Source organism: Lucilia cuprina, chromosome 4 (assembly GCF_022045245.1).
Source record: "Lucilia cuprina isolate Lc7/37 chromosome 4, ASM2204524v1, whole genome shotgun sequence".
NCBI lineage: Eukaryota > Metazoa > Arthropoda > Insecta > Diptera > Calliphoridae > Lucilia > Lucilia cuprina.
This window is the reverse complement of record NC_060952.1, coordinates 27,746,859-27,774,145: the sequence shown is the minus strand read 5'-3', so window position 1 is coordinate 27,774,145 and position 27,287 is coordinate 27,746,859. Positions and strand designations below refer to the sequence as shown.

General features: G+C 27.0%; 3 protein-coding genes across 3 annotated transcripts in view; 1 reads left to right on the top strand and 2 right to left on the bottom strand.

Moving 5' to 3' along the window:
- LOC111689875 overlaps positions 1-2,182 on the bottom strand; it is a 55,189-nt gene extending 53,007 nt beyond the window's left edge. The window contains exon 1 of the mRNA XM_023452341.2: positions 1,113-2,182. Within this exon, the coding sequence (XP_023308109.2) occupies positions 1,113-1,870 (758 nt within the window). The 5' untranslated portion in view covers positions 1,871-2,182. The remainder of the gene's footprint in view (positions 1-1,112) is intronic.
- A 3,161-nt stretch (positions 2,183-5,343) lies between these two features.
- LOC111689896 (zinc finger HIT domain-containing protein 2) lies at positions 5,344-7,410 on the bottom strand. The gene is made up of 2 exons (XM_023452362.2): positions 7,113-7,410; positions 5,344-6,934 (listed from the first exon to the last, which is right to left on the bottom strand). Exons 1-2 carry the CDS (start codon positions 7,133-7,135, stop codon positions 5,800-5,802), a joined length of 1,158 nt encoding a protein of 385 aa, XP_023308130.2. The 5' UTR covers positions 7,136-7,410; the 3' UTR covers positions 5,344-5,799.
- A 2,061-nt stretch (positions 7,411-9,471) lies between these two features.
- LOC111683571 (adenylosuccinate synthetase) lies at positions 9,472-26,684 on the top strand. Its single transcript, XM_046948456.1, has 6 exons — positions 9,472-9,933; positions 16,530-16,632; positions 25,109-25,388; positions 25,464-25,824; positions 25,887-26,071; positions 26,149-26,684. The coding sequence occupies exons 1-6, from the start codon at positions 9,751-9,753 to the stop codon at positions 26,390-26,392; spliced, it is 1,356 nt and encodes a 451-aa protein (XP_046804412.1). The 5' UTR covers positions 9,472-9,750; the 3' UTR covers positions 26,393-26,684.
- The last annotated feature ends 603 nt before the right edge of the window (positions 26,685-27,287 follow it).

Sequence of the window (27,287 nt, the reverse complement as noted above, 5' to 3'; positions counted from 1 at the left end):
TTATTTAATATGCGTTTGTATCCTTAGAAAAATTATTAAAACCTTCTGTCGCTATGGCGCCTACGTTTTTTCACAAAGAAGAGCGAGGTGAAGGGTATAACAAGAACAAGGAGATAAAGCAGTAATATGTTGGTAATACAGCTCATATTTGTTTGAGGGTGGTAATACAGTTTGACGGTGGTATTACAGTACAACGGTTAATATTGCTTTCTGCTGCAGTTTATATTTGTTTGTGTGTATGTTATGTGTGACATGTGTGCAGATATACAAAATAAATAAAAACTGTTTTTTAAAACATACTTGGTGAAGGGTATATAAGATTCGGCACAGCCGAATATAGAAATATTACTTGTTTTCATATTACATTTACAATTGTCTTCTTCTTTTTTATATGACCTGGTCCACACTAGGAAACTTTTGTTCAAAAACTTTTGATTTTGTGTGTGAGAGAAAGAAATGGTTGATATTTCTTTCTCTTTCTCTCACACACTAAAATCAAAAGTTTCCCAAAAAAAGTTTCCTAGTGTGAACCCGGTCTAAAACATGCATTGTTTTGATAAAAAAACGGTGACGTTTTCTGTATGGCAACACTGCGAAGTTTAATCTTGTACTCAAATGGGATTAACATCAGAATTAATTTATTTTTAGGCTAACTAATCTTATTATTAATTGGCATTTTATTGCCAAAATTCAGAAGAAACTCCATGATTAAGAGATAGCTAATATCTTTCATTTGATTCATGTATGAAGTTTTCCACAATTATTTCTTGTTAATTATAGGAACATAATGTTATTGTTAAACTTGTTCCATTGCAAATAAATGTTTGTAGTCAGTAACTCAAAATAACTTTTAACTAGTTTTCTTTTCGAATCAAAGAATTTGCTACAAAATGGCACCGATTTGTTGTTGTATATTTTTGCATAAGTCAATCTAGAGAAAAAACTAACCCCAAAAAATTATTAATTTATATAAAACTAAACTCGCCATTGATGCGATAACTTTTTGCATGATCGCAAAAAAAATAATAGGTTTTATATTCCGTAACATATGTACTTAAGCATTCGTTATAGAAAAGCTTAACTGTAAATAATAATAAAAAACTCCGACTTACTTAAAACTAGCATCAACATTTGAGCCACTTCCGCTACGTAGTATTTCTTGATAGCAGCACAATACATCCGCCTCTATAGGATTCAATTTATTTGTATCTTTTCGTAATTCTTCAGCTATTGTATAGTTAATATTTAAATGATAATGATAATCGAACTCATTAAAGGAAACACTTATAATGGGCTGATCTTTCGTGCAACCCGTACTATGTTGTGGTTTAAATATCTTACGAACATCAGATGTAAATGGATCCACATAGGGTATATGACATTGGCTGGTGTTAATGAAAAATTTTTTATTTGATTCATTTGTTGGAGATGAAGGTTTTACATCAGGTATTTTAAGTGGTGGTGGCGTCATTGGTTTCGATGTTGTTTTTGTCGTAATGATTTTGGATATTGATGGGTCAGTAACTAATTCTGTAGTTTGTAATAGTGTTGAGGTAATTATTGTATTATTTAAATAAATTGCAGTTGTTGTTGTTGTTGGGGTTTCTATTGTAGTTATATTATTGTTATTACTATTTATATTAATTGATGTTGTTGCCGTTGTCGTTGTTTTTACATCATCTTTTAAAATTGTTTCTAATTTTAATGTTGTTGAATCCACATTATTATAATCATTAGTTTGAATATCATTATCATAATTATTATTATTCTTCATGGTTTTTTCATCTTTCTTTGTCGTAATTTCATAATAATTATTACTAGTAGTTGTAGTAGTATTAGTAATATTACTACTGCTACTAGTGGTTGCCATATAATGTCCTTCCTTAACTATAGTTTTATTTGCTAAATCATAGAGTATTGTTGTTGCTGCAAAATGCCCCTCTTCATATATATCCGTATGCGTTTCATTATAATTAATATCCGTACTATTATGGTTTTGTAGCCAATTTATAATAGTTTCAAAATTATTTATCACATAAATTGCTTTAACAATTATAAAACATATAAGTAAAACTTTTAAAAACCAATATCTTTTAAATTCTCTAATATTAGTAACATTTCCATTTGAATCGGATATCAAGTGATCCTCATCATTATTTTTTAATGGTTGATATTTTATATCATGCATTTTATTTCCTTTGTTTAATTATAAGTTTTTCACAAGGTTAATTTTTTTCTAAATTTCATATTTTATTTATAGTAATTTTATGCAAAACAATTTTTAAGATTTTTTATTGTTTATAATTATTAAAAAAATATTTGTAATTATGATCACTAATATACAATTTATTTAATGCACGATCGTTGCTGCGTCTTATTTCAAACGTCTCGAATTAATAACTGAAATACATGTGTATGAATAAAAATATTTTCGTTAGTTGGTTGGTTTGGTTTTGTTTTGTTTGCTTCGTAAAGCATATTATCCATAGAATTCTTATCACTTAAAGGTTTGAATTCAGTTTTCGGAACGACAAGCTGAAAAACATTTTGTTCTCTTGAAATCATTTCGAATTGTGTTTATACAGTTTCGAGCATAATGAACTCAACACCAGTCCATATGATTTTTGATTAATTTGATAATTACAAATGAACAATATTTGATACTACACCGTTTACAATTGTATTTGAGAATGGACTCTATTTATGCAGTTTATTTTGTGAAACTAGGAAATTATTTTATGGTAAGGCGTATGGAAATATTGAAATAATATATTGATTGAACGAATTCTGCCACAAATTTTATCTAACCGATTTTGCACCAAGTTTTTCTGATAAATATAATCTTCATTCTTTGGTTAAACCTGGTTTAATATATGTTTCGTGTTTTTCAGTTATCAGTAAAGTTACTTATTATCTTAGTTTAACTAAGTGTAATTGGCCAATTAAACTAAAGTTTTAAGTGAGAAAACACAATTAAAAAAAACAATAAAACAATGAATTTCGGAAGAACAAAATCGTAATATTTTAAGTAAATTGTAATTATCTGATTTATTTTGTTTTATTAATTATTATTTTAAATATTTATTTAAATTTTTTCCAAAATTTGCCATTTTACAAAAGTGTTTGCAAAAAACAGCTGTTCATTGTTTATGTTTTTGAGTGAAAAGTTGGCAATACTAACGAAGTTAACTGAGCTTAAATCTAAAACTGAAAACACACAATCGGTTAAAGTCCGCCTAAATTTGTTCCGAGTATAATCTAACAGCAAGTAAGCCTAGTTTAACTGAGGACTAAGAAACCCGCCCTAAGAGCGGGTTTTTGAGTTGGCAATCAAATGTCAATTAATAATCAGATTAGTTAATCTAAATCTAAATTGATTCTGATGTTAATAACCTTTAATGTTTTTTAAGTACAATATTAAACTTTGCAGTGTTGCCATTCAACACAACAGAAAACGTCACTGTTTGTTATCAAAACACTGCATGTTTCAAACAAAGAAGAAAACTTAAATTTAATACAAAAAATTGTGAAGTCCCCATAATTTCTACTAATCGATAAATCAAACATTTTAATGTCTATTTTAATAAAACTTGTACTATTTTTTTTGAATCAGCTGTTACGCTTTCGCATTTCTTGCTCAAGTTTAAATCACCTTCATTGGGCGATTAAACTAGCAAACAAAATTAGCTGATTGAGTATTCAAAAACAACTTTCGAAGATTAATTTTAATTTAATTCCTAATCCTTCGCCTAAAAATTGGCCCTAACTAACAACTATTTTCTTTGTCAGGAATAAGTTTAGATCATTAAAAAATCGTAAAAATATTTATAAAAGGAGTATATCACTTTGTATATGGTTTAAAATTCATAATATAGAGATTTTTAAAATACAATTATAAATTAGGAATTTATGTAAAAATAAAAGGAACTTAGTAATGGGAACAAAATTTTGGATCTATGTAAAATAATGGACATTTTAACAGTTTGTTTTAATAGTCTGTATATAAATACTTAAATTCTTTAGTTTAATGTTCCATTTTGTTATAAAATATAAGAAAATATTGGGAAATTTGTCACAAACACAGCTTTCTCCATTCTAAAATAAATATTAATAAATTTTCCGTAGAAGAGGAATTATTAATTAATGTTTACTGTGGTTAAACTAAAATTTTGTGGCCTTGTTTTCATGATCTTTATTTGCTCACCACTGTATATACTTAATAACATTTGTAATAATTATGATAATTTATGATTGTTAAGTTGACCATATCGCAAAAAATTGTACACACATACTATGTATGTATATGTTATTTAATTATATGCTGGTAGTAAGAAAACTACTAAGAAATGGTTACATATTTATATGCAACACTACTTGTTATGGATAAATTTTCAATTTATATAATCATTAAATTATTGTCTAGTATATTTGATCATATGTTCTATCCATCTATCCATCCATCTATCTATCTATCTATCTATCTATCTATCTATCTATCTATCTATCTATCTATCTATCTATCTATCTATCTATCCATCTATCTATCTATCTATCTATCTATCTATCTATCTATCTATCTATCTATCTATCTATCTATCTATCTATCTATCTATCTATCTATCTATCTATCTATCTATCTATCTATCTATCCATCTATCTATCTATCTATCATTTTCATTTTGAAACAAAAATTGAAAAGGGTCGTTCCCACGACAATTGTATATTCGCTTCGGAACTACGCGATTCCCAATTGACCTAAGATTCTCAACTAAGCAACAGCTTTATAAACCGGAAGTTTTCCAATATGTTTTTTCAATAACATAAATAAGTGGTCATTTTGTTCTGCCTTCGAAATTCCATACATATGTATGTAAATCGAATCCTGTAAAATATATATTTCAAATAATTTTTGGTGTTAAAGCGTTTGTTTTTGAAAGAAAATTAAATTATCTAAAACAGTTCTAAACATAAATGACTTTTAAAGAACGTGTTTTTCGCACTAGAAATATAACCTAACAATAAACGTGACTTTTTAAAATAATATATAGGTGTAACATGTAAAAATAGTTAATTAATTTGATTTGTAGTGGAAATTCGTAGAATATTTATAACCATTTGAAATTTTTATTAAAACAATAATTTTATTCAAAATTATGAATATGAATACATATGTACACGTATGTATGTATCAATGAAAGCTAGAAATATATATGTTCGCAAAAAAGTAATTATTGTAATGGTCAGCCAAATAAGTAAAAACTGCGAATGACAATTTGTATGTAATATTAGCAAGATATATAGATATCTGTTAATGTAATCATTCCATCAAGGCAACATTGGTAATTTGTTTGCATGTGCATACTACCTCTTTATTTACTTAAATGTCATAAACTTGAACAAAGCTTTAACAGTAGTAATGAATAATCAAATAAATGGACAAAGAAGCATTTACAAAAAAAGTAAAATAATGATAAGGTTGTCTCTTAGATTACACAATACAATATAACTTTTTTACTTTAACCAATAAAATAAAATTTAAACATTTGATTGTTTCTATTACCACTTCTTGGGCAAGCAATACATATCATAAACAAATTTCAAATTGTAACTGAAATAGTCTATTTAGGGAGTAAAATTTTATAAAATATATATTTAAGGAAATTTTGAATTCAAAATATTTTATATTTACTTTCATTGCAGTATCAAATTCTTTTATTAAAAAAAAATAATAATATAATACATGTAATAGTATAACAGTTTATAAAACTCAAATTTATTATAAATATTAAAAATGGTTCACTAATTCTCTCTATTAACATAGGACAAATAAAACTCTAATTTCTTGATTAGCTGTTGAACTTTGGAACGTGTCAATTCTTCCATGCCGCTGCTTAAAGCAAAAAGTTTTTGAAATTCAGCTTCACTTTTATTTGGAGCTTTGAGAATCTTTTTCGTTAGTTGTAATAATCTTAAAATATCACTTAATGCAGACAATTTATTGCCTAGCGTTGACATTAACTGACGAGAATCTGCCTTTAACTGCACACGATCTTCTACTAGTAATGATTTTGGTGTACCAGTCGTTGGTATAAGTTGTGTTGCACCATTACCCGTGGTTAGAGCTTCCATTTCTACAGAAATGACGGCATCTTCGACATCTTCGAAATTAGTACCATACTTAAGAGTTGAACTGAGATTGATAAGATACGCAGTAGCTTCATTAGGATTAGTAAAATGTTCACCATTAAAAAAACGCACTGTGCAAGAGTAGGCTGCCATGATATTCCAAAGATTATAATGTAAACAGGGTGCAGGTTCTTTACTACAGATAGTAGAATATTTTGCTATATTATCGACAACTTTAGGAACATTGTTTTTTTCTGGATCTTCATTCGTTGAGAGTACAACAATTTTTGAATTTTCTTTTCTTATCCACCATGGCTTAAAATCAGGCATTAATTTCATTATATCACCCGTAGAAACTAGCTTTTTAAATTCTTCCTTCTCTGCTGCAGTTAACTTTTGCCAAACTTCATCCGCATCATTGATGTCGATGTCTTTTAATCTCTCCGCGATGTCTTCTTCATCATTATCATCATCCTCATCTAAATTTCCCTCCTGTTCTATGTCTTCTTCTTCACAATCAAGTCCATGTGTGTTTTCTTCATCGTCAGAATCTAAGCCGTCCATATCAAAATTATCCGCTTCTATGCCAGCATCCGACTCTCGTATACGTTTTAAAATATCATAAATTTTACGCATATCTTCTTTATTATTGGCACCTTCTCCACCTGCTGAACTTAATTCATCTTGAACACATTGTTTGTAAAACTCTTCGGAACATTTTAGATGTTGCTGTGATTTGTAACAGGGCAAAGAACAGTAGACAATATTACAGCGGGGACAGGTGTATTTAAAGGGAGCCTTATTGCAGCTGTAATAATATAAATTTATTTATTAAAACATTATTAAATTTGTATATTTTAGTTGCATTCATAATTTAGTTTTATCTGAATTAAAAATAGTTAAAAGTTACTTTAATAAAAGTAAATATTTTCAAATAGCATATTACATATAAACACTTCAAAATATGAAATCGTAATTATACTTACATTTGGCAGTTTTCTGAAGACATGGTTTTGCTAAAAAACTAAGATTTTTATTCTTAATATTTTGTTTATTATTCCGCTAGGAAATTTTTAAGAATCAAAACAAAAGTCAGCTGTGCAATCTTTTGACATTAACGAACATAAGAGTAATGTTTACTGTTGACAGGGTGATACATATATATAAAATAATTAATTTTATAAAGGTATTGCCAGGATGCATTTAGTAAATTGAAGTTATAAAGGCAGTTGAATTTTTTTATTAAGTGCATTTGTTGTGTCATAATTAATATAATAATTTTTGTGCTGTAAAAAAATACATTTTTATTTTATTTTTATATAACAATAATCAATAACTTAGCCTATAGGCCATAATCGTAATAAATAATCCGTTATCCTGTTGGAAATAGAAGTTTAATTTATCGACTGATTTTAAAACAAAAAATTAAAACATATTTTTTTATGATGAGTATTCGATTAAAAAGTAGAGATGATATTTATTAAACCCTAATTTGTAGATAATTCAAACTGAATATCTTATGTAATTCCCATCTGTAGCGAATTATGCAATTCAGTTTGTAATTGAATGGCGAATATTACTACTAAAATAAAAAATTAACTTTATTATTATTATTATTATTAATATTTAGATAAATTTTACTTTAATTTTTCAAAAAAAAGTTATATTAATTTAAAAATTTTAGGAACTAGTAATAAATTTAAATTTTTGAGATGTAATCTCCTTGAAAGTATAATTGTAGTTTTGTTTTTTTATAAAATATTTTTATAATATTTTAAATTTATACAAAATTGTCTGTATATAAATTTGAAATATTCATAATTTTTATATTTTCTATAAGTGTTTTAATTTAGATAAATTTTCAAATATTGAAAAATTTTAAATAAATCTTCAATTAACAGAAAATTTTGAATACATTCATTTTATTAAAAAAATTATATAAAGGTAATTTATAAAAATTTTTGATTGAATCTACATTTTTCTAAAAAATTTTGTCATCTATTCTTTGTGTATAGAAAATATTAATTTTCAATAAATTCATAAATATATTCGAAATTTTAGATCAATATTAAATATATTGAAAATGTATGATATATAGAAATTTTTATAAATTTTAAATTTATATTTAATAATTTTTACTTTTCGTAAATTTTGGGATAAATTTTCTAATTAAATAATTTTTTTAATAAATTAAGAACATTGAAAATTTTTTTTGTAAAAAATTTCTATTTACAAAAAAATTTTGATACATTTTTAAATTATAGAATTTTTTGTTGTAATTTATAGACAATTTTGATAAAATGTTAAGAAAAAAATTAAATTAAATGAAAATATTCAATATTTTTAGTAAATTGAAATTTTTTATAATAATATGTTTTTAGGATTTTTTTATTTATAAAATATTTCAATTATTAAATTAATTATTAAAGAACATATTCTTATTTAATTTGTTATTTCTTTTAAGGAAATAAATTATTAAAAATAACCATAAATTGAAAATTTATAGAAAATATTTAAAGATTTACCCCCGTATTCATATAGATAGATTTTCCATACAAAATTCCTACAATAAACCATCAATAACTTTATTAGGCATTTGTAAATATAGGGGTAATAACTTAATAATTCATAAATTTAACAATAACTGTAAAATTTCTTAAACATGATGAAAATTTGATAAGATTTATATTTATTGAATTTTAGCTTATAGAAATTTTAATTTCTTTTAAAAATTTTCGACAAATATAAAGAAATGTATAGAACATTTTCAATTTTTTTTTTTCATTTATAACAAAATTTCGATAAATAGCAATAAATTATTTTATCTATGGAACAAAAATTGCAAAAAATTGTAAAAAACTTTCAATAATTTTTGCGGTAATTCTTCTATATATGGAAACTTTTCGATTAATTTTATTATATTAAAATGATTTTCGACAAAATATTTTAGAAATGAAAATTTTTTTGTAGAAAATTTTGGGTAAAGTTTCTATTTACGAAAATTATTCGATAAATTCTATATTAATTATTAAAAGATTTCTATTTGATAAACTATAAACTAAATAAATTGCTAAAAAAATTCAAATAAAAACAAACAATAACGGTATTCACAAACATTAATGAATTGTCTATTACATGAATCATCCTATTCAATTTAAAATTTGTCACTAGCAACAACTACAACAAAAATGTAGTTTTTTTATATCGCGCACGTGCAATTATTGTTAATTCTTTTGACATTTATCGTCATTTTCCTCTTTGTCTAAACATTCTATGCCAATCCGGACAAACGAACGAATACAACGAGAAGAAAAGAAAAATAAAAAATGTGCTTTCCTGTCATTCATTTGCTCGAGTGAATTTCTTTACAAGTTTTACTTGTGACGAGTGGAGACGGTTTTCTCTTGCCTGGCGGTCGGTTAACGAACGATCCGCTAATAACGCGCATTTTCTTTTTGTAAGAACTTAACGGAAATAACTTAAAAAAAAATTGTGAAAAAACAAAGACAAAAATCTAACCAACAAATTGTGTATTTGAGTGATTAAAAAATTAATAATTATTTTGTAACTCCAACAAGTGAAAAAAGTTTACGTCTGTCGCAAAGTAAAGGAAAAGAAAAAAATATGGAAACAACAGCTGTAAACAGTGTAGTGAATGGGAATCACTACGAGCAATTACATCAGGGACGTCTGAATATGTACAAATCAAAAGTCGATGTTGTCTTGGGAGCCCAATGGGGTGATGAGGGCAAAGGCAAAGTGGTCGATATGTTAGCCTCCGATGTGGACATTGTTTGTAGATGTCAGGTAAGTTAATAAATCTAATAAAAAAATTCACATGTGTATAGAATAATTATGGGCGTGAAAAAGTGTATGTATGCAGTTACTAGTGCCTTATCACCCTTCCCTACCATTTTTATCCTTCCACAAAAATAGTTAGAAGAAAATCATAAGATATTATGGAAACGTATTTGCTGCTGTTGTTGTCTACAGTCAAGGACGTTTAGTAAACGTAAAAAAATCAAAGTATATAACCCATTTGCACCTCACACTGCTATTTGTTGGGATTTTGCATTTGTTTCTTCTTTTGTATTGATGGAACAAAAGTCGATGTCTTCTGTCTACAGAGCGTCTATAACAAATTGATACTTCTTATAGGTATTTGTACCCAGAACGAACAAAATAAAATGATGCGTAATGTTTGGATTGCATCAGCTTTTGTTTCTTTAATTTTTACTCATTTAAATCAATTCTATATTTTTATTTTCTTATCTTTTAAAAGATTCTCCTCGTCGTCACTATTCTTTTTTTGTCCCCGCTTTAATATTTATTTCTCTTTTTACTGTATTTCTTTTCTTTTTTTCTTTTACATAATACACTCTATCTATACTTATTAGAATCAGTTAGTAAGTCAGTCAGTCAGTCAGTTATGGTACAAGTTTTTCTATTACTTTAGAATTTTCAAAATTAATTTCAAATGTATTACTTTTCTGTTAATAGCACTTTACTTGCCATTTTATGTTTTGCTTGTCATCGTTGTTTATCGAAATTAATTATTTTCTTATTATGGTATATTTGTCACGTTTTTTTGGCAATTGTTTTACTGATTTTATTTGCTGATCTTATGTGTTTTATATAGTAGGTAGTCTCTACCAGCTACAATGAGAATTTTATAATTGAATGCTTTTGTTTTAGAACATTGTTCTTAACAAAAATATTATAGTATTAATTTTTTTTTTTAAATTTTCGCTTTATGCAAAAGCGATACAAAGTATTTTCATTATAACCCAACAAAAAAGTGTGGAAAAAGATGTAGTATTTTCATCACAACCCAGCAAAAAAGTGTGATAAAAGATGTGGTACTTTCATCAGAATTAGTAATTTGAAGTGCTTCAAATTCGGGTGAAAAACCTATGAATTTTACATTAGCATGTCATTGAAAGGATGTTATTCATTTTTGGCAACTCCGAACTACATCTAATCTTGATTTAAGAAGCTGTTAAAATCTGATAAAACACATTCTTTTAATGACACTCTTTTGAAAATTTCACTGGTTTTCACCAAAACTTGATGTACTTCAAATATGTTGTTTGTAATGACTTTTCTACATATATTTTCTAACTTTTAACTTGGTTTTCATTTGTAAGGAAATATTTAGTTTATAAAAGTGAATAATATGTAAACGCATTTTTAGATGTGATTAAGATGTAGTTTGTAAAGTAGGACATCAATTATTTTTTGCTGGGAACTAGTAACCCGAAGTGCTTCAAATTCGGGTGAAAACCTATGAAATTTATATTAGCGTGTCATTGGAGGAATGTTGTTCATTTTTGACAACTTTGAACTACGTCTAATCTCAGTTTTAGAATAGGAAAATATCCGATATTTGGATGTCAAAAATAAAACACATTAATGTTCCCAGCAAAAAAAGACGTGCAAAAATAGTAGTAAATGCATGGGTTCAACTGATAATGAACTGGTTCATATTTAGGGGAATCATGCATGATTTTAACATTAGCGTGTCATTGGCGAGCATGGGTTCGTATTTGGAATAATAGCACGTCATTAAAATGAGTGCTTATAATCTATGAACATTCGATTATTCTCGTGCAAATTTCTATTGGTGCACTATGTTTATTTTAAAATGCATTGTTAAAAGTATTATGAATTAATTTTTAATATTTAAATAATTGTTTTTAGTGTGATATTGTTAAAAATTATATATGATAACACAATAAAACATGTAAAACTTATTTCGACTACTTTAAGATTCATTTAGAGTAAAAATACCCAATATATGTATGCATTAAAAATCCGTTAAGCATTCAGCCAACTTTGTATTTTCTACTCTTATTAAACATGATATTAAAATGGACTTAATATTACTAATTTTAACAAAAATTAAATACAAAAATCTAATAAAATAAGTGTTATTTAAAATATTTATCATATGAAATGCACGTTTCTTTTGAATCCTGAGAGAATAACAAATTATAGTGAATTTCACAATTTCTATAACAGAATTTTACATAAGTGCATTGGGTGCAATTTTTCATGGCTTCACTTATGACAAATTTATAAGAATTTTGGCTTGTGTTTAAAATGCATTAACAAGAATAAGTACAAAAGAAATCATGAACATATCCCTTCTTCTTGAACAACTTCAAAATTTTTTTGCTGGGTTGACACGCTTATGTATATTTCACTAGTTTTTCACCAAACCTTGATGTACTTCAAATATGTTATTTGTAATGACTCTTCTACATCTCTTTCCTTACTTTTAATGTTGTATTCATTTGTAAGAAAATATTTGGTTTATAAAAATGAATAATACGTAATCACATTTTTAGATGTGTAGTTTGTAAAGTATGATATCAATTATTTTTAGCTGGGATGTAGTAATCCGAAGAGCTTCTAATTCGGGTGAAAGACCTATAAAATTTTCATAGCGTGTCATGTTGTTGGATGTTGTTCATTTTTGATAACTTTAAATACCTGTGTAATCGCATTTTAAGATTTCGTTCGTAGACTATGACATTAATTATTTTTTGATATTTATTACTATAGTTTTCCATAGAGAAATTATTTTATAGAGGTTTGGTTTAGTTTAAATAGGTTCTATATCATCCACTCAAAGGCAAGAGAGGTTCCATTGTGATTCCCTTAAGAAACAAAAAATAAATAGAACAAGTTAAGTGAAAAATTTAATGAATTTCTTTTTTAATCGAGAAATAATGTTAATAGTATTGGACAAGATCCGATGCCTAAATAGACAATTTATTTTATAAAACGAAGTACTTCCAAAATAATATCATTTATCAAAACTTCAAAAATAACACTAAATGAAGTTGTTTACCTTCTGTGGAAATTATGTTTATTGATTTACAAAAAAGCGAAAAGAATCCAATGTTGTTTAAAATTGAAGGTATACTTTTTTGTACTATTTTTTTTTAAATTGAACCCATTTTATTTTCGAGTTAGTTAATAAATGTGTCAAATTAGTTGTATTCTTTAAGCCTACAATTTCACTTCCTAAAACTTCCAAAAAAATAACATAAAAAAATAAAAATTACTTCCTGAGGATGACTTCAGATGTAGTGAATTTGGAATTAAATAAAAAGGACATCCCTCCTATGTGTTAAAATCATAACTTCTTCAAGTCTTTTTCAGTACTTCCATGGAGTAAATTCTACTTCTTTTTCTCTTCTTAGGAAGTTCTTTTTTGCTGGGATCTAGCTACATCATCTAAATCAACATGGAATGTTTTTTTTAGCAATTTCCGCATTAGATTCTTAATATACATTAAATGTTCTATGAAAAAAGCTTTGTATGTATAAAGAATGTTATTTCAATTCTTCAATTTATATTAAGCAAACTAATAATTTTATAAAAAAGAACAATTTTGTGTCTATTGGATAAAATTTACACCAAGGTTAGTACTGTAGGTAAAAAGTTACACTCATTAAAAAAACACTGTATGTCAAAAATGTCAGTCATTGACCAATAGAGCTGAAAAATTACTAACAAATCGATTTTTAAAGTAAAGTCACTTGACACGAAATTGCCCATATGTATGTTATAATAACATTTTTTTTTAAAGAGAAATGCATAATAAACACAGTGAAAACGAATGTTTTATTTTCGATAGAATAAACTTTTACACATATGTAAATTTCCACAGAAAAAGCTGTTATACACATAAAGTATTTATAAAAAAGTTTTAAGGAAAATGTTATACAATGAATTCTCTAAAGAAAACTTATTAACAGGGCAAGAATTTCTATGCGAATGCATTAACATTAAATAACTTTTAATTATTTCAAAGAATTGTAACAACATGGCATCGAGTTGTTGTTGCATATTTTTGCATATTTTGTTATAAATGCATAAATTGCATAATTTTTATTGCATATTTTAAAAATTTTTCCTTCTTTTGATTTATAAAACTAATTTCATCACACACTTAATTGATTTACTCCCATTTTCTCAAAATATTGTCATTTTTTATCGAAACGATATATTGACAGTTTACAAACAAAAATTATTTTAACCGGCAGAATATCTAACGGTTAAACGATAACCGGAAAATGAGATTATTATTATGAAACTTTCTCACAATATATATTCGTATTACAGCAATTGAAAATTAATTATTTGTATTTAATAAACATTGACATATACAATATTTTCGCGGGAAAGTAATTGTTTACACAAGTTATGTATACAATAAAAAAGTAAGCAGTGTATTTAAGTAAACAGAATGTATTCATTAATTAAACTGATGTGAGAAAAATTCTAATTAATTGGATTTATTTTTGGGCGATATTAAATAGTAACATTTTTAATACATTTGTAAATATTTTTATTCATTTAATTTCCGATTTACATAGTTAAGAGTTAGACTTATCTAGTTTCTATTTATTTAATGGAACAGTTCTGCCAGTGTCTTGTCAAAAAATAAATATTTGATATAAAAACAAACATTTTCTCAATTGCTAGAATTCATTTTGTAGCAACCATAAAAAAATTATGCAATATTTTTTATTATTAAATTTTCTTTACTTATCAAGACTTTAATATATTTTCTTTATCTAATCTCTTAAATTTATAAAGTGCATATTGCAAAGGAAATTGTATCAGCCAGTCTATAATTTATATAAAAGATAACAGATAGAATTTAAACAAGCGTAGAAATTTTTATATTTTATTATCCAATTAAAAAAATCTAATATATTAGCAAACAAAATTTGTACTTTTTTTGTTAAAACAATCCAGAATAATACAACTCTAGAAGAAAAAAAGCTTGTCCCCATGATACCCACCGCATATTCAACTGTCCAGAACAACCCCCACCCCACCAAGCTGAAGCCTCCGACGTGGTGTTATTGCAATCCCGGGGTATAAAGAGGTGGCCAATATCTCTAGTCTGGCCGGGACTAAAAAATTGATTACAGTATGCTGTTTGGCTTAGTCCTTGCATAGATTGAAAGAGGTCAGACCAGAGCACCGCATAATCTGTTACTGCGGGTGGCCAATTGCCTGCAGGACTATGTCCTGGCTGGTCAGTAAGAGAGGTCAGCGGAGAGAGTAAGTGGCGGTTGAAATACTGATGTAAGGTAAAGTCATAAGTTCGATGCTGTTGCCGAAAACAACAGATACCCCACATAGGAGTGACTGTAGGACTATGCGTTGTAAATGAGTTGGTATTAATTGTATGAACGTGAGGTTTAGCGGGCCTTACCCCACCCGTCCACCTAATGAGTGTGTCGTATGTTTTTTTCTTATGAATGTGTCGTATAAATGAGATGTGTACTGGGTTGAATGATTATGGAGGAAAGGTATCATATACATTTGATACCATTGAATTTTTCTTCCTTGTCCAGATATGTTCAGGGTTTACTCTGTTTATATCAGAATTACCACAGTGTGTCCCTGTGAGTAAGAACAATGTCTACGGCTTATTGATGATCGTACTTCGGTCTACCGGTTACGTCTCTAGGTGCTGTTGCCGAATCAGAGACCATCCAATGGTCAAGAGATTTTATAGCTTGAGTATTCCAGCAAAGTACTTTCCTTGCATAGACTGAAAATAGGTCGAACCAGAGCACCACATAATCTGGTATTACGGGTGGGCAGTTGCGCGCAGGACTATGGATGATGGATGAAATATATACAAATCATACGATTGAATTTTCCTTCCTTGTCCAGATATGTTTATACTCTGTTCGTATCAGAATTACCACAGTGTGTCCCTGTGAGTAAGAACAAAGTCTCGGCTTTTTTGATGGATTCGTACTTCGGTCCACCGGTTACTTCTCTAGGTGCCGTTGCCGAATCAACAGAGGCTATCCTATCTGACAGGTACTCACGTAAAGCACTTCGACATTCATTTGTCCAGCCCACCCTGATTTACTTATCCCAATAGACTTATATAAGTAGCCCAACTTATTGTCTTGGACCTAAATACAGAACCCCTAGATTACAGATTGTATAGTTTAAGCTGTCACAGTAACAACAACATAATTAATAATAGGTTTTACTATTAATCAATTTGTTTAACAAAAGTTTAAATATTCTTATAGAAACTTTGCAATTTAAAATTTTTTTTTGCTTCTTCTGTAAAATTTAAAAAATGTTAAAAGTGCCGTTTACGTTTTAGTTGACGACATGTACATATGTATTAATGGCTAATATGAATTTCTTGCTATAAACAAAAAGACATACAAAACAATATTCATCAGATATTCTAAACTAAATATTGAATATTTGCCAAATTACCTTAATAATTTAATTAAATGTATTATATAAAAAAATAATTTAAGAATCCATATACATATTGAAATTTATTGAACTTTCTTCTAATTAAATAATGATATAATTTTTTGTTTTCTTTTTTTCTTTAGGGCGGCAATAATGCTGGTCACACTGTAGTGGCTAATGGCACAGAATTTGATTTTCATCTTTTACCCAGTGGCATTGTAAATGAAAAATGCATTTCTGTTATTGGTAAGTAGTCTGCCTTTTTTTTTTTTGCTTGTTTGTACAATTATTGGAATTTATTTAGAGTGCAAAAGGAATGCAAAAATTATTTTTTTCATGTTAACATTGTCTTTAGCAGATAGATATTGACAAAAGACAGCGATCTGATAGATATAAGTTAGAAATTGTTTTTGACATTAAAAATTATTTAACACAGGAAAGTGTTATTATTTTCATCACTAGTTCTAGAAAGTATAATTACAGTATGTACTAATATTTTTGAACAGGTTCTTTAAAAGTATTATAAAATCGATATTTGTTTTATAAAACGGTTCTGGAATCTGTTCTTTAATGATTTTTTCGAATTATATCCTCAGATGATAACTTATGTTCTATACTTTAACTTTCAAACCAAATTTACAGTATTATATAAATGGATATCCGGTAGAAGCACAAAAGATTTATATACGCCTGCTATGAAACGAGATGTGAAATTATTTATTCCAAAGTAAAAACAAACTAATGTACATAGATGTTTTCATCTCCTGATCTAATTTTGCATAAACAATAACTTCAATGTATTTCACCATTTTTGTTATATTCATCCTATACCCAACTTAAAGTATACCAATCTGCAAAGAAACAGAATTCGGGGCCGATTTCGCTTTGACCACTGTCTGTGTGTCCTATATCCACTTTAAAGTATACCAATCAGTCAAAAACATAATTCGAAGTCGATTTAGTTATGTCTGTCCGTCTGCTCACTCTGAAGTTCACAGTTTTCAAGATAAAAATTGGCACATACTCTTCTCTTAGATCAAGGACAAAGCGTATTGATAATTGTTGAAATTTTCGCTTATTCTTCATATAATCGGACCCCAATAGCGCTTGGGGGTATGAGCTCAAAATAATGTTAAATGTCGATTTCGCTTTGTCCACTGGCTGTGTGTCCTATATCCACATTAAAGTATACAAATCGGCTCAAAAACATAATTCGAAGTCGATTTAGCTATATTCGTCCCTCTGCTCACTCTGAAGGTCAAAGTTTTCATGATAAAAATTGGCACAGGACAAAGCCTATTGAAAATTGTTGAAATCAGTCCATTATTTCGCCTATTCTTCATACAATACTCCCCAATACCTCAAAATAATGTCAAGGAAAATTTATGAATTTATGCCTAAAATTAGAAAGAAGAAAATTTTTACATTTTGTATGAAAACTACTCATTTTAACATTCTTTTTTCTGAATAAGGGCCTTAGTTTTCTAAAAGTTCATACAAACTTCCCTTCAGACTTGAAGGTCAAAATTCACTTATACATATCTTTAATGCAGACCTGAATTCCTCTACCAATTTTTTTTAACAAAAAGAAAGTATATTCCGGAATTTTAGATATATTCACTGGTGTAGAGTGTCATATGGTCGGCCAGGTCCATATAAAAAAGAGATGATATATGATTTTTTTAAAGTAAAATAAAATCTCGCATACATATTAAATACATTATAATTTCCCGGCTTAATATTGCATAAACAAAAACTATGTACATATAATAAATTTTAACAATTAAGCTAAACTGCTATTATGATAAGATTACTTTTTGTTTTTGATTTTTGTTTCATAAACAAAGTAAAAATCATTCTTTAACATTACGTCAACATATTTTTATGTGTATGAAAATATAATACATCCATATTTTAATTTTTTGCAAAACAAAACCAACTCTTGTTTTACGTCTTTTATTTACAGTACGTGCAAATACGTATGTATGTATATACACAAAAATTTTATGTATAGATACAATTACGTATGTATGTATACATAAATATGAATTAAATACAGACACTTTTTTTATTTGTGTGTTTCGTCTAAAACTTTGGCATAGTTCCATCATACATTTTTTAAAGAACTCACCATGAAGGTCATATGGAAAAATATATACATATGTATATATCGGCTGGCAAAATGTTTGAATATAACTCAATTAGTATGTAAATAATTAGAAATAAAGTGATCTTAATGTATGTTAAAAATAATAGAAATATTAAAATTATAATCTTTATAATGATTTATAGTAGATTTCTGGTTGTGATTCCAGTATACAGATGACGATATACCAATAACTGCTATTTGTTAATTAATTGCATTAATTAGCAATTATTTAAATTAGTTTACATTGAGGTTACTTAATTTAAATGAAAAAAAATATAATATATTATTTAAAAAATTTCAGATTTTAGGAAAAAAGAGGCATTACAAAACACTGCCTATTCATAGAAACTGTAATTAGTTATTTTTCATACTTTTGTTTAATATTGTTGCTATTGCGGCGGGTTTTTCTGATAAAGATAATCTTTATTCTTTGGTTAAGCCTGGTTTAATATATGTTTTGTGTTTTTTAGCATTTAGGGCGAGTTTTTCCGTTAAACATAATCTTCATTCTTTGATCATACCTGGTTTAATATATGTTTCGTGTTTTTCAGTTATCAGTAAAGTTACTTATTATCTTAGTTTAATTGAATGTAATTTGCCAATTAAACTCAAGTTATAAGTGAGAAAACACAATTAACAAATACAATAAAACAATGATTTCGGAAGAACAAAAACTTAATATTTAAAGTAAGTTCCAATTTTCTGATTTCTTTTGTTTTATTTATTATTGTTTTAAATGTTTATTTAACATTTTTCCAAAATTTTTACATTTTACAAAAGTATTGTTTGCAAAAAACAGCTGTTCATTGTTTATGCTTTTGAGTGAAAAGTTGGCAATACTAACAAAGTTAACTGAACTTAAATATAAAACTGAAAAACACAATCATCGGTTAAAGTCCGCCTAAATTTGCTCTGAGTTTAATCTAACAGCAAGTTAAGCCTAGTTTAACTGAGGAGTAAGAAACCCGCCCTGAGTAGTAAGAAAACCACTCTAAGAGAACTTTTTAGTAACAGTTCAAAGAGCTTTGTATTTGTAAATAAAAATTACTGTATACCTTTCAATTTAGCTATGACCGCCATCTGAGATTTTTTATAGATAGACAATTAGGGAATTTTAGAAATGTTAGCCTTCTAATCGTCTATATGTATGCTTAAGGGCGGGCTTTTCAGATAAAGATAATCTATCTTCTTTGTTTAAACCTAGTTTATTCTATGTTTTGCGTTTTTCAGTAATGCCAGAGTGATCCACGTTGGTTTAATGGAAATCCTCCAAGTCGACCAATATCTTCATATATTTAAACACTTAAGTTAAATTTAAATATATTCCACCAGTAAATCTGAAGAGTTTTAATGGTCTCCACCAGGGTTTAAATAGTTGAGGTTTAATGGTCTCCACCGGGGTTTAAACAGTTGATTTTTAATGGTCTCCACCAGGGTATAAACGTTTGAGTATTCTATGGTCTCCACCAATAAAATATAACCTCACTTGAGGTGATACGAAAGTACGAGGTTAATGTAGACAACATATAACTACACCAGTGCGAGCGAGAGGCAAAATTGTCGAAAGCCAGGCAACAAACACAAGCCTGAACGCATTTAAGAAATAATCGCGATGACGCGAGAGTTGTTCCCCAACTCAGACCTGAATTACGACTGCAAAAGTAATATTTGCTAAAAACAGCTGTTCTTTGTTTATGTTTGGCAATACTAACAAAGTTAACTGATCTTAAATCCATAAATGAAAAACACAATCATCGATTAAAGTCCGCCCAAATTTTCTCCGAGTTTAATCTAACAGCAAGTTAAGCTAAGTTTAACTGAGTAGTAAGAAACCCGCCCTAAAATCAATTTTCTTAAGGCCCTAGATTTCAGAAACTTTCAAATTTCCAATTATTATTTTTTTTTGTTTACTTTTAATATATATTGTTCTTTAAAACGTTTATTTTAATTTTTTCTAAAATTTTTAATTTTACAAAATTAATATTTTGCAAAAAAACAGCTGTTCGTTGTTTATGTTTTTGACGGAAATGTTGGCAATACTAATAAAGTTAACTGATATTAAGTCCATATATAACAATCATCGGTTAAAGTCCGCTCAAATTTGTTGAGAAACTTTCAAATCTTGCTCTTTTAAACTCATTGAAAGAGAGCAAAATTTCGACAGAAATATTTAATATGCAATTATTTTATTTATTTTTTGTTTACTTTTAATACATACTGTGCTTATAGCAAAACAAAAACACTGCAATTTTTTGTGTAAACAAAAACTTTTCCAAATAATTTATAGTTAAAATATAAACAAAAAATAAATTAATGTATATTGTATACATATGTATGTATGTAAAGTTGTTTATGTCTCTATAGTAATATTACAATATCGGTACAATATATTCCATCATTACAATAGTTTGTAAATTCTCTACGTACTCCTTCCTCCTCGGCCACTTTGTTATTATTAACATTAAACAAACAAAACAATTTTTAATTAAATATAAAAAGTTTTATTAAATCGATTTAACTGTAGTTTTTTCCTCATTTTTTTTTTGTTTGTTTGTTTGTTTATTCATGCATATTCATATTATTATAATAATTTTTGCGAGTTGTACTGCTATCGCCACTTTGTCAGCACAAATGTCACAAGACTAATTTTTTTCATTAGATAATCAGTCCGCGATATATATACATACGTACATATACATATAATAGGTATAAAAGCGAGAGGAGTACGGAAAATAAGAATGTACTAGTTTGTATTACGTGCATATATACATATAAACTTTGTTTTATTATTATGATTATAATTATTATTGTTGTTCAAACTGTAGTAATTTAGAGCGTAGCAGGTAATAAAAAATAAATATTATAACAATCATGTCATGCTTTCTCAACTCATTAACTGGTTGTATTAATTTTTATATGAATTTTACAGGCTTTCAATCAATCAAGCGCATCTCAATTTTCTATAAATGTTCATTAATTAACTTTTTGTACATTTGTTTGACATCAAATTAAACTACGCTTACACTTCCTCGTAGATTGTGTATACAAATAATAGCCATAACAATAAGTACGAATAATAAATATGCAGCATTGTTTTTTTTTTTTCAATGAGTAATAGTTTTCTTATCATTTAAATAGCAAGAAATGTAAAAACCCGTGGTTTTAATGGTACAATTTATTTTCAATTTTTAGTTGAAATCATTTTATATATTTTTGATAATCAGGCTAATTCTCGGGAGTTTCTATTTGTATGCTTTACGTATAGTTGAGGGAACAAATCCCCTTAGAATAAGACTGAATAAAAAAAATGGTTTCGTTAGTGCAAATCTTAAAAGTTAAAAGTGACTACTAGAATAGTGAATAGTGAAAAGATGTAAATTAAAAAGGTTCATATTTATGATCTTATTCGTATTAAAAAGCTTTATTTTCCTTATGGGATAGATATATATATATATATATATATATATATATATATATATATATATATATAGATATACAGATAGATAGATAGATAGATAGATAGATAGATAGATAGATAGATAAATAAATAAATAAATAAATAAATAAATAAATAAATAAATAAATAAATAAATAAATAAATAGATAGATAGATAGATAGATAGATAGATAGATAGATAGATAGATAGATAGATAGATAGATAGATAGATAGATAGATAAATAGATAGGTAAATAGATAGATAGATAGATAGATAGATAGATAGATAGATAGATAGATAAATAGATATGTAAATAGATAGAAAAATAGATAGATAGATAGATAGATAGATAGATCGATAGATGGATAGATAGATAGATAGATAGATAGATAGATAGATAGATAGATAGATAGTTAGTTAGATAGATAGATAGATAGATAGATAGATAGATAGATAGATAGATAGATGGATAGATAGATAGATAGATAGATAGATAGATAGATAGATAGATAGATAGATAGATAGATAGATAGATAGATAGATAAATAGATATATAGATAAATATATAAATAAATAAATAAATAAATAGATATATAGATAGTTAGATAGTTAGATAGATAGATGATAGATAGATAGATATATAGATAGATAGATAGATAGATAGATAGATAGATAGATAGATAGATAGATAGATAGATAGATAGATAGATAGATAGATAGATAGATAGATAGATAGATAGATAGATAGATAGATAGATAGATAGATAGATAGATAGATAGATATCATTAAACATCACTTATGCAGATGGTAAAAAATCACTTAGTGATATTTTTGAAATTGTGATGAATGCTATTCTTTTTGAAGTGCTTCGTTAATTTTTTGCTGGGACAAGTTTCATTATAAATAAGATTGTTAGTTTTCGTTTTGTAAAAACGCTTTGTAAAAAGATAAAAATAATTGTTTACATTGTCTGATTAAAAGTTTGTTTAAATTGTCTCATTAAAAGTTAAATATAAATCATAAACATTTTTAAACAATTTTAACAAAAGATTAAAAAAAAACACACAGTTTTGTCTTTCAGGAAAAATGATTTAGATTCTTACCTCGTATACGTAACATTCTTCTATATAATGTTCTTTTTTTCGAAGTTATGAAGTTGAAATTATAAAGAAATTCAAATTTTTAAATTAATTTTAAATCAGATTTTTAGATAAAATCTTTGTTATATTTTAAAATGTTCTCACAATAAACTGTGAAATATATTCAAAATAATTACTTTTAATACAAGTGCAAACAGAATCAGATTCAACATGATTTATAAAATTCTTTCTAGATAACTTTAGATTATAAAGATTATAAATAAATGGATACTGACTTCCATATTCATTTATGCCTCATAGAATACTTGATGGTTTATTGTATTGAATCTGTGCGTAATTAACCTAAAATAAGCGATATTTATGAATACGAGGGCAAAACTTTTAAATTATTGTTTTACAACTTAGTCCCATTAACTCCACCTCCGGTTATCGTTTAGCCTATAGATATTCTGCCTGTTAAAATATTTTTTTTATGAAAAGTGTCAATTAACACTTACAATACAATATAACCAGACATTGAAATATTGAGTGTTATTTTATAAAAATATTGAAATTTAACAAATATTTTATCTAAAAATCTAGTTTTAGTATTTGTTTGTAAATAAAAGAAGTATTTAGTATTCTTTCTTAATTTTTGGTTTAACATCTTATTTACTTAAATTTTCTTTTCATTATAATTGTAATTTCATTTCTACAAAATTTCTTGGCATTTTAAAATTCTTTCAATAAACCATGAAATTATAGTTACTTGATAATAACAATTATATATCTAACTATATATCTACATACATAAAAAACTTTTATATATTTTGTTGCCAAAAAAATGCTCAGTTGACAAAAGACTTTCGCTGTACTCTCCTTGACATTCAACAACAAATTAAATGAAAAAGAAAATAAAAAATAAATTTAATTTTCTATATAAAAAAATTAAGAAAAACAAACATCATGAAACCGGACTATGTAGTACTTATTTCCCTTGAATATATGTACATATGTAGATAGATGTATATATACATGTACCTATGTGCCATTTTTTTGTTTTCTTTTCACTTTTAACGAAAGTTATCTTAGCTTGTTTTTATTTATTTTTGTTCTATGCACAACAAAAACATTTTGTAAATCACATGACTAAATTATTATAACAAATGCAAAAAAAAAAAACACAAAAAACAATAACAGAAACAAATATTTTGAATTTTCACAAATATCTATATATCATTGAATGTGCTAAAAATTTATTGTATCATTGTTAGTTTTATCTACTTAAGACTTTTTATTATTTTTTCTTCTTTTATACATAATGATAATGAATAATTTATAATGTTAATTATTAATATACACAAATCAAATTTAATAAATGACGTCAAAATAGTTTTCCTATTTAATTATTTATCATTGTGACAATAAATTTTTAATATGCATAATATATAAGTTTGCAGCCGCAAAACATATTTGTGAATTAAATTTTCGATAAAGAACTTTATTGTATTTATCCAGAACAGATATCGAAAGAGGGATGAATGGGATTAGCGTCTCATGGCAAAAATATTTTCGTTCATAAGAAAATCAAAATAGCTTTAATGTATTTACCTGAACTAATTTTTAAACGCATTTAACTTGCTCTGTGAGTAAAGATAAAAAGTACATGTAGACATTTAGGGCGAGTTTTTCAGATAAAGTTTATCTCCATTCGAAAGAACAAAAACTTTATAATTTAAATAAATTGCAATTTTCTGATTTGTTTTATTTTATTTATTACTATATTAAATGTTTATTTATTTCATTTTGCAAAAGTATTATTTACAAAAAACAGCTGTTCATTGTTTATGTTTTTGAGTGAAATGTTGGCCATACTAACAAAGTTAACTGAACTTAAATCCATAACTGAAAAACACAATCATCGGTTAAATTGTTCCGAGTTTAATCTAACAGCAAGTGAAGCTTAACTGAGTAGTAAAAAACCCGCCCTTAGGAATACTTTTTCTAAAAATGTTTAATCTTTATTTAAATTGTTTTTTTTTCTATATATTCCAGGCAATGGTGTTGTTATCCATATACCCTCATTATTCGATGAATTGTCCAAGAATGAAGCTAAAGGTTTACAAAAATTGGAACATCGTTTAATCATCTCAGATCGTGCTCATTTGGTATTCGATTTCCATCAGGCTGTCGATGGTATGCAAGAAGCTGAAAAGGGTGGCAAATCTTTGGGTACCACCAAGAAGGGTATTGGTCCAGCTTATTCCAGCAAGGCCACCCGTAACGGTATTCGTGTGGGTGAGCTTTTGGGTGATTTTAACCTCTTTAGCGAAAAGTAAGTTCAAACAATAGAATATTGTGTTGGATGGTATATTGATATTTTATTGTTTTTCTTTCGTTCATCCTATAGATTTAAATCTATTGTTGCAACCCACTTGCGTTTGTTCCCCTCCATTGCCGTTGATGTTGATGCTGAGCTTTTACGCTACAAAGACTACGCTGAAAAGTTACGTCCTTATGTCAAGGACACAATTTGTTTCTTACATACAGCATTACGTCAGGGCAAAACTATATTGGTTGAAGGTGCTAATGCTGCAATGTTGGATATTGATTTTGGCACGTATCCTTATGTAACTAGCAGTAACTGCAGTATAGGTGGCGTCTTAACCGGTCTTGGTTTGCCGCCACAAACTATTGGTGAAGTTATTGGTGTTGTTAAAGCTTATACAACCCGTGTGGGTGATGGTCCTTTCCCCACCGAACAATTGAACGTATGTTTTTATTGCATTTAAAAAATATAGTATTTTTTTAATTACATTCATGTTTTACATAGGAATTTGGTGAATTGTTGCAAACTCGTGGATTTGAGGTTGGTGTTACCACCAAACGAAAACGTCGTTGCGGTTGGTTGGATATTCCTCTATTAAAATATACCTCACTAGTTAATGGCTATACCTGCATCTGCCTTACAAAACTTGATATTTTAGATACTTTAGAAGAAATTAAAGTTGCTGTTGCGTATGTTTTAAATATTATTTTCTTTATAAATCTCAACAAATTTTTAACAATTATTTGTTTTTTTTTTTTCTTTATAGTTACAAACGTGCCAACGGCGATAAATTAGATCATTTCCCTGGCACTATTGCTGAATTGGCTAACATTGAAGTTGAATATGCCGTTTTACCCGGCTGGAAAACATGCACAGAAAATATTCGTGACTTTAAGGATTTACCTGTAAATGCACAAAACTATGTACGCTTCCTAGAAAAAGAGCTGAGTGTACCCATTCGATGGGTTGGTGTTGGCAAAGGTCGTGAATCTATTATTAATGTACATTAGCACTTATCTACTTAGTTTAAACTCTCATTATATCCCTCATCCCTTTATCCCTCCCCCTTTATTTCTTTTTTGTTTTATTGTCCTCCATTGCAAGTTCAATTTATAAATTATCCGTTTATTTTTTTATTATCTTTAATTTTTTTAAACTGGACGCTATTGTGTTTACTTTATTTCTTTTATTTTTTAAATGTAAAAGATTTTGTGTAAGCTTAAATTTATTTAATAATTTTTAAAAATTTATATACATAATTAAAACAAATGCAACATTTACTATAAATACTTAAATATTTGACGATAATGCAATAATAAAAATGTTAAATTACTAATAAAATATATATATAAAGTATTTGTTTATTTTCGAACTTTATAAAGAATACATATGTAAGTATATACAGAGTCCTTATAGATATTGAAATCGACTTAGTTTTGTATGCATTTAATGTATATATTCAAATATCTTAATTTGGACTAGTTCCTGTAGCCCAAGTAGAATGAGATACACCAAATATTCGAGAATTATTAAATACATCAGGCAATACAATCTTCAAATTGTATTTTTTATTTAGGTTAGGTTCTACAGACTGTATACTAAAACGACTATAGCTTTATTTGGGTCCTATTAGGTCCCTTTGTAACGTCTGGAAAGAAACAAGATTTGGAAGGAGAAAAATAGCGTTAGAGTGAAGATAATATTGAAAGATTAATAAATAAAGTGAACAAAATATAACATTTAATGCTAACTTCTTACTTTACTATAAAAATTAATAAAATAACTGTAAAATGAATTTTCTATACGTTATATATAAGTTTAGTTACTGTTAGATAAATGTCCGTATTTAGGAAAAGCAACTCTGTTTCACATGTGTAAACCCAGCTAACAAAAAGTCAAATGGAA

Coding starts and splice junctions, on each gene's coding strand:
- LOC111689896 (XM_023452362.2), bottom strand. CDS start 7,135: ATGTCTTCAGAAAACTGCCAAAT. Junction 6,935..7,112: donor TCTTCAGAAAACTGCCAAAT/GTAAGTATAATT, acceptor ATATTATTACAG/CTGCAATAAGGCTCCCTTTA.
- LOC111683571 (XM_046948456.1), top strand. CDS start 9,751: ATGGAAACAACAGCTGTAAACAGTGTAGTGAATGGGAATCACTACGAG. Junction 16,633..25,108: donor AAAATGCATTTCTGTTATTG/GTAAGTAGTCTG, acceptor TATATATTCCAG/GCAATGGTGTTGTTATCCAT. Junction 25,389..25,463: donor TTTAACCTCTTTAGCGAAAA/GTAAGTTCAAAC, acceptor TTCATCCTATAG/ATTTAAATCTATTGTTGCAA.